This window comes from Sapajus apella, unplaced genomic scaffold (genome assembly GCF_009761245.1).
Source record: "Sapajus apella isolate SASKATOON/1434 unplaced genomic scaffold, GSC_monkey_1.0 scaffold25, whole genome shotgun sequence".
In the NCBI taxonomy this organism is placed as follows: Eukaryota; Metazoa; Chordata; class Mammalia; order Primates; family Cebidae; genus Sapajus; species Sapajus apella.
Window position 1 is genome coordinate 17,704,345 of NW_022436965.1, and position 12,266 is coordinate 17,716,610.

General features: G+C 36.4%; 1 protein-coding gene across 8 annotated transcripts in view; it reads right to left on the minus strand.

Annotated features, from left to right (window-relative positions):
- Positions 1-12,266, minus strand: part of DNM3 (dynamin 3) — a 549,446-nt gene that overhangs the window by 110,005 nt on the left and 427,175 nt on the right. For all 8 annotated transcript variants that reach the window (XM_032291679.1, XM_032291682.1, XM_032291676.1 and 5 more), the window contains one exon: positions 2,625-2,736. In XM_032291679.1, coding sequence (XP_032147570.1) covers positions 2,625-2,736 — 112 coding nt within the window. The remainder of the gene's footprint in view (positions 1-2,624; positions 2,737-12,266) is intronic.

Consider the following 12,266-nt stretch of genomic DNA (forward strand, 5'->3'; position numbering starts at 1 on the left):
GGGCTCAAGCAATCCTCCTAGCTTCCCTTGTAGCTAGGACCACAGGTGTGTGCCACTGTGCCCAGCTAAGCATTATTTTTGTTTAAATAGCAAGCTTGTCTAGTGCATTTAAAATAGGTTTAATATACAAAATCATGACTTAACATAACATTTTGACAAACAATATAATTGCATGGTAAGGAAGACACACATATGCATACACACACATTGATATATAACCAAATGTACAAGCATATTTGGAAGATAGACAATAACAAAGTATTGATAATCTCACTGGGCTATATAATAATATTCACAGTATTTCAACCTTCCCTTAGCTGTTAAAGAAAGTAGTTTTGACGAAAATGATCATAATGAGAATCATAATTATTATTATAAATGAAAATATAGTGCCTACTTGTACCTGCTCTGTTCCATGCTTTCCCTGAATTATCTCATTTAATCCTATCAACTGCCCTATAAAAGACCACTGTTATCTTCATCTCAGAAATGAGAATCTTGAAATGTGGAAAGGCTAGGTAACCTGCCCAAGACCTTGCAGCTTGGAAGTAAGCACCTGGAATATAAATACAGCTGGTGTGACATCACAGCCCATGCTTGAACCCACATGCTCTACTATCTCTCATCATTCCAGCCATAATGAGCTTTTAGAAACGTAAATCTTATCATGTCACTAAGTGACCTGAAACCTAGTAGTGGCTTCCATCTCACTCAGAATAAAATTCAAAAGGCTCGCTCTTTCCTTCAAGGCCTATGTCACCTGGCCCCTGACCCCTTTCTTTGTTAACCAACTACCACCTTTTTCTTCCCTCACAATGTTCCAGACACACTGCCTTGCTGCTCATCTAAGACACTGAGCTTGGTTTTGCACTTGTGAGGCGCCTACTCAAATGTTAACTCTTCAAAGAGGCCTTCCCTCATCACCTTGACTAAAATAAAGCTCACATGCCCCTTACTCTCACTGTCTGTCTCTTTAGCTTACTTAACATTTTATAGAACTTACCACTGTCTTAAATAATGGTGCACAATGATCAATGATCGTTACTTACCCCCTTGTTTAATGTCTGCTCCAGGAAGGCCGGGCCTTATTGCTTATTGTTCACCTCTGTATCACCAGGGCCTTGAATGGCACCTGGCAAAAAGCATATGCTCCAAAGGTTTGTGTGGAATGAATTAATAAAAAATTCGGTATATGTGCATTTTTAATATAGAACATTTGTGAAAGTAAACACACTACCATCAAAGGATAGGAAACAGTAATAGTAGGAGAGTCAAAAACAAAAGTAAAAGTGGTACTCTGAATTTTTAATGACTTCTCACATGTAGTCTTTAGAGTGGTGCATATCAATGCAAATATCTATGCATACAACAGAAGAATAATCCGACAACAATTATGAAAATTATATATGAATGCTTCTGTATTCCTGGCTATTGACAGAATGGCATCTAGCTTAACTTCTATTTGGAGGGCACAAAGCATGTTGTGAGAGGTCATTGTTGTTGGTGCCAAACAGGTATAGGAAGGGAAGGATAGCATGGAATGGCATAAAGAGGTCTACGTGTGAGTTAGAATCACAGCAAAGAGGACAATGTTTTGGTACAAGTCCTCAATCCTGTACTCTTGGAACTCTGTTAAATTTTAATACAACTCCAGAAATGTGGTCAGGCCTGATATCCCCCTAGAAATGCCTTAACTGTCCTATGTTCACCCATATTTCAGGCTTTCTCTTGAAAAGACTCTCTCCCTATTTTAAAGCCAAAAAGGACCCAACTCGTGCATGATTATTCCTATAAATTGATTGAGAGCCAAGTAGATACCTCAGGAGTTAAGCTAAACTAAATCCCCAAGGCTTAGTCTCAGTACTTTATTTCTGGGGAGAAATCTGGACAATCTAGAGATTCAGGGGGAAGCAGCAAGTGGAGAGGTCCACTCAGTGGCAGAGTCTGTTTAATGGCGGGTGTACATATGTTGGGTGAGACTTCTGTTTAAATTTAGACTAGCCTGTGTAATTACATTTTCCAAAGAACACAAAGAAAAGGTCTGTTTACTAACTTGAATAAGAGATGTGTCTTAAAGACACGTGAATCATATTAATAAAGATAAATGGGAATAGCAATGTATTTATTTTGGTTCTTTCACACTCATGATGACATTAAACAGAGTTTGCACACAGATATAATTATGGATACAGGGAATATAGACATAATGAAAGGGGATAGATTTTTATTAAAATGAGTATATTTTAAGCAATTCAAAATATTGGTGTTAGGATTGACGATATACTGATAGTATTAATACCATCATAAGTATGAAATAGCATATAAAGAAAAACAAAATTTTAAAGTAAAATAAAAACTTTGTCTTGGTCTGAGATTGCATATATTATGTTTTATGGCTGAGTAGGACATTTTATTTAACAAATATACTGAAAAACTTCAAATAGAAATCTAATGGAGAATAAACATTGTTAAAAAAATGTAAAAAGAATAAATGAAGTACCAGTTAAAAGTGTGCCAAATTAATTGTCAGTAAGAAAATTAGTTTCTCCAGCATGTAGTATGATTAATATTTTTTAAAACATAGCTAATAATTACTTTTAAAATAAAAGATATATTCAACTTACAGCAGATTTGTCAGGATAGACCCCAGCTCTTAGTAGAGATGCTTTCCAGCTGTCGACATCCTCCTGGGAATCACATGCCAGCTCAAGGAAGCGATAGTCTTTGTATACATTCCTGGAGTTTAAAAAAAAAAATCATGCTTTTAGTTTAAATCCAATTCAAAATAATTTTATGTTGCTGTAGACGATGATGATATAAGTGACAATCCAAATGGATAGTTTCTGACAGTCACTGGAGGAAAACAAAAACAAATCATACTTTAAAATAATTAATGAATTGCTAAATATATTTATAATTTTTTTGAAAATCACATTAAAAAGCTCAGAGTTATCTGTACTGTTACAAAATTAAAAAGAAATACAAATGTATTCAATATTTTACACTGGGTGTGAACTGATTGGAACTTGTGCTATGGGGAAGGAATTGCTCTTGTTCAGCAATGAGATCAATTCTCTGAAGCAATTTTACAAGTTTAAATGATTAAATAGTTCACAAAACTTTAAGACGCATGGCAGTAATCTTACAAACCTAAAAGACAATGCCAGATGCAAAACAGAAATGCTCATTAAATTGTGAAAAGGAAAGACTGATAACCAGTGTTTAGTAGGGTAAGGTGCCAGTGAAGTGCATATTTATAACTGGGACAGTATTTTATATTTCCTTTCCTGATAATACATAAAATGCAATACATGCCCATTTAAAAATATTTGGAAAGTAGAGAAACAAATTAAAATCATAACAATCATCCAGGCTCCACAGCTTAGAGACCTTATTTTCTTATACCCTTTAATTGTACCTATTTTTCAGATAGTTGAGGTTCTATTTCCCTCCCTCCCACCCTCCCTTCCTCTCTAGTTTTCAGCTATCTTGTGTCTTGCTTTTTCACTACTGTTATATCATCATCATTTACTTATACAATTAAATTTTTATAAACATCAGATTATAGTAGCATAATATTCATTCATATAAATGTATGATGATTTAACCTCCTAATATTAATCAAATCATTTTCCTTTTTATTTTGCTATCATAAATAATAATTAAATATTTTCATCCATGAGCATTTGTCATATTTACTTCTATTATTTTCTAAAGACGGATTCATATAAATAGAGTTACAGGATCTGAAGTCTTTTTGTTTTCGTTTTTGTTCTTAGAGACAGGATCTGTCTCTGTTGCCTGAGCTGGAGTGCAGTGGCACAATCATAGCTCACTGCAGCCTCAAACTCCTGGGCTCAAGTGATCCCTCCGCCTCAGCCTCCTGGGTAGTTGGGACTACAGGCGTGTGCTACCATACCCAGCTAATTTTTTTTTACTTTTTGTAGAGACAAGGTCTCACTGTTGTCCAAGCTGGTCACAAACTCCTGAGCTCAAGCTACCCTCCTGCCTCGACCTCCCAAAGTGCTGGAATTATAGGAGTGACCTATCATTCCCAGCCTAAAGTTATGACCAATCTTAAAACAATACACATTCCCAATGACCTTTTCAGAAAAGATAGTCCAATTTAGACACACTAGCAGTATACAAGATTAACAAGCATTCTTCTCCTTTATTCTCCCCCAAGGTGTGCTCATTTATGCCTAAGAGCCTCCATCTCCACCTAAACTCAGAAGGCCCATGTGTTTATATCTCCTGTCTAGACCCTCCCCTGAGTTATACTGCCTATTCTGCTCTTGAGTATTACCAAGGAACCTTGACATGAAAAACTTAACTGGTGATTTACGACTTGGTCTTCTTCCAACGTCCCCGTTTTAGTGGTATAATTCAGATACTTTAGGGGCATTTTTGGATACATTTCACTCTTTATCACTCATTTTCTATTTTACCACATAAAAGTGTCCTCTTTAAATTGTTAGTATAATCACCCCTCTTTTGGACTATTATTATACAATAGCCTCCTCATTGGTCTCCCAGCATCCCATGGCCTCTTTTAACTTGCTGCCTGATTTTTATAGTTTTAGATCTTACATTTAAGTCTTTAATCCATCTCTTGAGTTAATTTTTTAAATGATGATAGGTAAAGGTCCAGTTTCATCTTTTTGCATATGGATAGCCAGTTATCCCAGTACCATTCATTGAATAGGCAGTACTTTCCCCATTGCTTATTTTTGTCAACTTTGCCAAAGATCAGATGGTTATAGGTGAGGGACTTTAGAAGAAAATCTAGGAAATATCCTCCTGGACTTGGCCTTGGCAAGAATTTATGACTAAATTCTCAAAAGCAATTACAACAAAAATAAAAAATGACAGGAGGAGCCTAATTAAACTAAAGATCTTGTAGACAACAAAAGAAACTATCAATAGAGTAAACAGACAGCAGAATAGGAGAAAATATAAACTATGCATTTAACCAAGGTCTAATATCCAGAATTTTATAAGGAACTTAAATAATTCAATAAATGAAAAACAAATAACCCCATTAAAAAGTAGGCAAAAAACATGAACACTTTTCAAAAGAAGACATACAAGCAGCCAAAAAACATAAAAAAATGTTCAGCATTACCAATCATTAGAGAAATGCAAATCAAAACCATGATAAGGTACCATCTTACACCAGTCAGAATGGCTACTACTAAAAACCCAAAAAATAACAGATGTTGGCAAGGCTGAGGAGAATTGTGAACATTTTTATGCTATTGGTAGGAATGTAAATTAATTAGCCACTGTGGAAAGCAGCTTGTAAATTTCTCTAAGAACTAAAAATAGAACTACAATTTGGACCAGCAGTCCCATTATTGGGTATGCATACCCAAATGAAAATAAATTATTCTGCCAAAAAGACACATGTGCCTCTATGTTCATTGCAGCATTCTTCACAATGCAAAGACATGGAATCAACCTACGTGTCTGTTTAATGGTGGACTGGATAAAGAAAATGTGGTACATATATACACCATGGAATACTATGCAGCCACAAAAAGAACAAAATTGTGTCCTTTGCAACAACATGGATGGAGTTAGAGGCCATTATCCTAATAATATTAATGCAGAAACAGAAAACCAAATACTCCATGTTCTCACTTATAAGTGGGAGCTAAACACTGGGCACATACAGACATAAAGTTGGGAACAATAGACGCTGGGGATTACTAGATAGGGAAGGAAAAAGTGAGGAAGGGTTGAAAAACTACCTATTGGATACTATGCTCACTACATGGGTAATGGGATCATTTGTACCCCAAACCTCAGTGTCACACGATATACCCATGTAACAAACCTGCACATATAAAATAAAGTAAGTTGATATTAATAAATAAATTTGTTATCTGCACTGAATCCTCATGATCTTCTGAAGTAAGATACTCCAATGGCTACCTGCTATTAGGAAAAAGGCCACACTCCCCATCTTGGCCGACAAAGCCCCCAGGGTCTGGTCAGTCATTACATTCCTCTCCAGTTTCTCTGAACACTTTGCTCTTTCTGCCCCAGCCACCTTGGCCTTCTTTAGTTCCTCCAGCGTGTCAGATGTGCCATGCTTACTCCAATGCTTTTGAATATGCTGCTTTCTGCCTACGGCTCTCTTTCCATCTCTCTTTGCACAGTTAATTCCTACTCTTTCTTTGGACTTCAGCTCAGCCGTCACTTCGTCAGGCATCACTTTCCTGATAGCGCTACGAGGCCAGCTCCTCTGTCATACATTTTCCCCCTTTCTATTATATTTACCTTTGGGGCACTCATTACAGTTGTGATTTCAGAATGATGTGTTTTTCTTTCAATCCTTCTTTCTTCTTTCTGTTCTTCCTTTTTTCTTTCTCTCTTGCTTTTATATTTAGTTATTTGATTAATGTCTACCTTCTTAATTAGCCTATAAACTCCAAGAGAATGAGGAATGTAACTTTCCATGTTCAACATTACGTCCCCTGGAGATTCTGGGAAGATGATGGCTTAAGAGTGTTCCATTTCCTCTCTACTTCTTATTTTCAAACAGGTCCTCTTTTCTCAAGTCAAGCAGATATTAGGATGGCACTCAAGTAGACAGGGTGTGAGCAAGACATCTGTTGTGACTCTTCCTAGTTTTAGGACAAGAACCAGCATACATCAGATTCTTGATCAAGCTGTCTTTGATGATTGCAGGACCTTTGAATGGGCCTGACCCTCTGGTCCTAAGAAGGGGTGGAGGGGATGAGCTTCTTCTACTCTAATGCAGAAGACTCCCCCTAGTCCTCCATTGCAGTGCCTATTACTGGCCCATGACAACTGAGATGTCTGTGCCTTCCCACCCTGTAGGACTGGCCCACTTAAAGCACCCAGCAGTTGGACTTGGCCATAATGAACAAATAAAAATGAAAGGACACCTAAATAAGTCAAGTATTCAGAGAGGGAAAGAATGAAGAAAGCAATCACAGCAGTCCATTAATGAAGGAGAACCTTTGAGGGAAGCAGAAGACAGAAGAAAATAAAGACTTGAAGACACGCATGAAGAGCATTAAAAAAGACTTCCTAAAACTAAAAAGTCAGATTTTTAAATTAAAACATTGAGTAGATAAATAGCAAGAAAGGCTGATCAGTGTTGAGACTAGAATTAGTGGCTTTGAAGATCTAATAAAAGTAAAAAAAAATGTACAAAGAGAGAAATGATGAGGGTGTGGGGGAAAGACCCAGAAAGTCGAACTTGTTAACAAGAGAAGTACCAGCAAAGGAAGGCAGAAGGAGAAAAACAATGATAAAAGACAAATTATTTTTTTTAAAAAGAAATTTTCCCTGAGATTTAGAAAGGTGCAAATATGTACATCAAAAAGTATAATCAGGTGGTATTAATGAGAAAAGATACCACTGAGGCATGCGAAGTTCTAACAGAAAAGACATAAAAAAGAAAAATGTGAGAAAAATACTCCCAGATAAACCTTGTATGACAAAAGAAACCAAAAGTAAAAATTATTTAGAAAGCAATAAAGATATAAACACTTCATATCCAAAGGAATAAAGGCTGTAGGAAAATGTATGACCTTAAATATGCTCATCATTTAGAAAAGAAGGTTGGTATTCATCTAAAGAAGTTATAAAATGATTTTTAAAAAACAAAATAAACCAACAGAGAGAATTAACACAGATTAAAGCCAAAATTGAGGAAACAGGAAATATAAAAATAACAAAGGATAAGGACACCCACAATTATTTTCCCTTTACCAATAGGTAATATAATCCTAATTAAGAGGGAAAATGAGAGAAAACAAAAGCATACAAGTTCACATTAGGAGCAAAGACTTTAAAATAGATAGAAATAATTTTTTTAAATTAAGGAAATAATAAAATCTTATTGAATGGCATGAAGCAAGACCCTAATAAATGGAAAGTGAGGGGTGATTATCACCAGGATGGTGGAAAAGAAAGTCACCTGCTAGTATTTTCTTATAGCAACAAGAATTCCACATCCCTGTACAGTTGAAAATCTCTTTCTGGGAGCCTCAGTATTCAGGTAGGAGTTTGTGAAACATTGATGAAGCCCTAGACATAGGAGGGTTGTTTTGAGAGTATAGAATGACACCCAGGTGGCTGATTCACCAAGATTGCTCCTAGGTTCAAACCTGAAAATGGCCCAGTCCCCCAAGGGGCTTGGCTACAGTCTGTTTGGCCTTTGAGCCTGCAAGCAAAATCATCTGCCAAGGGTTCCAGAAGGAATCACACAACTAGTGCTTTGGTGGAGAGGCTTGTCTGCATGCTGGCATCATCTTGGCAGCAATGCCCTGTGGCTCTGCTCCAACCCTCCAATAAATTAAAAGGTGTATGTGAATGAGTTGATTTGATTACACTGTACCCCAAGGTCTCCCAAAGTGACCCACATTAGTAGGTGGTCAGTAGATATTTATTGAGTAATGAATCTCATACCCATAAATATTGACTGTCATCTTTAAAGTATGTTTGCTAATTTGACAACTTAAAAGTGATTCTCCATCAATGCTTTAATATTTATGCTTGCTAAGGACTGTGAGCATTTTAGTACGTTTATAGAAATGATGTTCTTTGTTCTGATTTCATTACCTGTTGTATAAAATATAATACAATATTTTTGTATATTATTTCAATGTCATTTCACTTATTATTTGCATTTGCCTGACATATCTTTGTTTCTTCTTTTACTTTTTAAACTTTTATCCATTTGTTTTACTTTTTAAAAAGTCCTGTTGTAAATGTCAACAGTATAACTGGGTTTTATTTTTCGTCCCAATCAGAAAATCATCACCTTTGATTAGGAAAGTTTCAATCATGTTTATTTCTTGCCATGACTGTATGCTTAGTCTTAGTTTTATCATTTTGAGATTCAATTTGCTTTTTTAAAATGCTCTTTACTGTTTCTTTTGTTTTGTTGACAAATAAGCTGCCTTTTTGGCTTCTATTTTTTTCAGCGGTTATCTTTCAGTTTTCAAAATCTTTTTTTTTTTTTTTTTTAGACGGAGTTTCGCTCTTGTTACCCAGGCTGGAGTGCAATGGCGCGATCTCGGCTCACCGCAACCTCCGCCTCCTGGGTTCAGGCAATTCTCCTGCCTCAGCCTCCTGAGTCGCTGGGATTACAGGCACGCGCCACCATGCCCAGCTAATTTTTTGTATTTTTAGTAGAGACGGGGTTTCACCATGTTGACCAGGATGGTCTCGATCTCTTGACCTCGTGATCCACCCGCCTCGGCCTCCCAAAGTGCTGGGATTACAGGCTTGAGCCACCGCGCCCGGCCTCAAAATCATTTTTGAATTCATTTTTGTGTATATGTACACACACACAATTCAGGAATACAAAAATAATCTCTGACTTCTTGAAGAGTTTAGAAGCTTTTACTTTCTGCCACTTTCTTCATGACATTTCCTCATCTATCTAGAAATACTGACATATTTCTGAATTTTTCATATCTTTTTCTTCTAATTGTATTCAATTTTGTTACATTTAAGCTTTTATTAGATGGAACTCTACATGTTTACCTTGAATAAATATCATCAGGCATCTTCTACCTGGACTTCCCCATTTGTAAATTCTCACTTGGACTCATTTTTTTTGAGTTGGCCTTATAGTTCAAAGTTGCCTATCTGGATTTCTGGTTGGCACAGTGCCCACATTTCTCAAGTAGAGTAGTGAAGAAATACAGAAGCTTCTTTGGGTTGTCTTCTTGTTTGGCCTCATTTGTCTTAATCAGGACAAAGCATGCAGTGACCACTGACAGATTTTCAATCCAGTTTACTCTATGAATCTTGCAATTATTGACTGATATCTCTACTTTTCTGTGTCTTTGAGAATTTCCATCTTTGTTGTGTATGACTTTTTGGGTACAGTAATAAATAGTAAATAGAGAAGGGGAAAGTGAAACTTCTAACTTTTTCCTATCTTTTTTTTTTTTTTTTTTTTTTTGAGACAAAGTCTGGCTGTATTGCCCAGGCTGGACTGCAGTGGCTTGATCTTGGCTCACTGCAACCTCCATCTCCCAGGTTCAAACTATCCTTCTGCCTCAGCTTCCTGAATAGCTGGGATTATATGCTTGCACCACCACACCTGGCCAGTTTTTCTATTTTTTGTAGAAATGAGGTTTCACCAGGTTGTCCAGGCTGGTCTTGAACTTGTGAGCTCAAGTGGTCCTCCTGCGTCGGCCTTCCAAAGTGTTGAGATTACAGGTTTGAGCCACTACACCTGGCCTAATTTTTTTACCATTTTAAAAGAGAAATAATCTCATTTACTCTTTATAGTAACCCTGTAAAGTTGGTAGTAAAGCTGTTTCACCGATGAGGAAACTGAAATTCAGAGACATTAGAGGATGTTCCCAAGATCACATAACAAATAAGTGGCATAATCTGGATCTATCCCAATCCTTGGTTTACAGCCTCCATAAAACAAACATTTGTTGAATAAATAAATAAGAAAATTGAAAAATAAATGAAAGCACAATGGAATAAACTTGGACAGTGCTTATTTTTAAAAGCACCTTTTTCATTTTTGACCAGCTGCTAAACTTTTTATAGAAAACCTAAGATATTAAAGTTTAAAAGGACAAACCAAAACAAGCAGAATGAGTCATTTCAATTAAAAGTGGGACATATTTAAAAGAAATATATTCTCCAAGCAAAAAAGTTTATTGTCAAAAGTTCTACCTTTACTATAGAGCAAAGGGTGATGGATTACCTTGATAGAATCAAAATTCCTCAGTTTTTGATTATCTAATTACCTTTCTACCATAGCTTTTAGCTACCAATTAGGTTTCCATTTGGAGGTCTTTCCACTGCACAGTATGAATTCGTTTACCATGTAAAGGTATGGGAAAGGCAGAGCTGGACAAATGTCATGGGAGCTCGTGGCCAGCTGGAGGGCACCGAAAGTAGAGGGCACAGACTTTCCACATTCTCTGAGTAGATCTGAAGAATTCAGCTTTGGCCCATTCTCACTGACCTTTCTCCAGAGTATTTTCTTTCAGGGGCTCTTCACTGGAAAATCTTAATTTTTTTTCCTCTTAAAGGATAGCCAAATTCTTGAGAGGGAAAATAATTATCTGGTTGAAACATTAGAGAGGGTCAAAGGCTTCTGGTGGCTTTGGCTGCTTCGTTTTTACCCATTTTCGAAGCCTCATCTTAGGCTGTGTCTAGACATCCAAGGAGTTGGATACAGGTCTAAAACACTGAACTAAGCTGATTTACTGGAAGTCTCATAAATTCTGTCGATGAAGCTTCCAGGTTCTCACCACATGCTGTAGCTGTATAGATAACCCACAGCAATTTGTACTGACTGCATTTTTTTGTTTAGTCTATTTCAGCTGCAATCATGCAGATATGAGCTTCTGAGTAATTCCACTGTTACAACTAAGCTGAATTATGTGTTTTAAAGAAATAAAAGTCACCTCAATACTAAAAAGTATGAGAAATTTTATGCCTTAGGGAAAAGGCTTTTAAGCATTACACTGAAGAGAGCAGGACCATATGATGAGCCCTTTTTTTGACTATATGTGTAACTTTCACATTTCATATGAATATCTTTGGGTGTTAAAAATCCAAAGTTTAATTCTCCTACTTATGACAGCTGTTCAAACATCTGAGCCTAGATAGTGAATGTTGGTAATTATAAACAATGTTTCAAAATCATCTTTGAACAAATTCCTTTCCACAATTATTGCATCATTTGATAAAAATAAACTTTTAGGAGTGGAATTGCTGGGCCACAAGTTTTGCACCTAAGTAAGGCATTTAAATCGGATTCCCAAACTGGCCTCCAGGGAGGCTGTAGCACACAGGGAGGACAGCTTCCTCATTACCACCTATCATGACCTTCTTTCTCACTTCTACTCTGGAAGCCCAATTATGATGTCTAAATGGCTGTTTTATTTTACAACTTCTGGTTGCCAGTGAAATGGAAATCTTTTTCATATGTTAATTAGTCATTTATTGGGAGGATCTTAAATGTGTTTCCAACAGATGCATTGCACATTTTCTTTAAATAGCAAACTTGTCTAGTGAATTTAAAATGGGTATAATTTATTAAACCATGACTTGATAAACATTTTCATAAGCCACATATTAGGTTAGTGCAAAAGTAATTACAGTTTTTGCAAAAAAAAATGTTAATAGTTTCACGTAAGGAATATGTGTGTGTGTGTGTGTGTGTGTGTGTGTGTATGTGTGTGTGTGTGTGAAGTCTTCTATTTTCCAAGACAACCCTTCAGTCAATATTTTCAAATGTT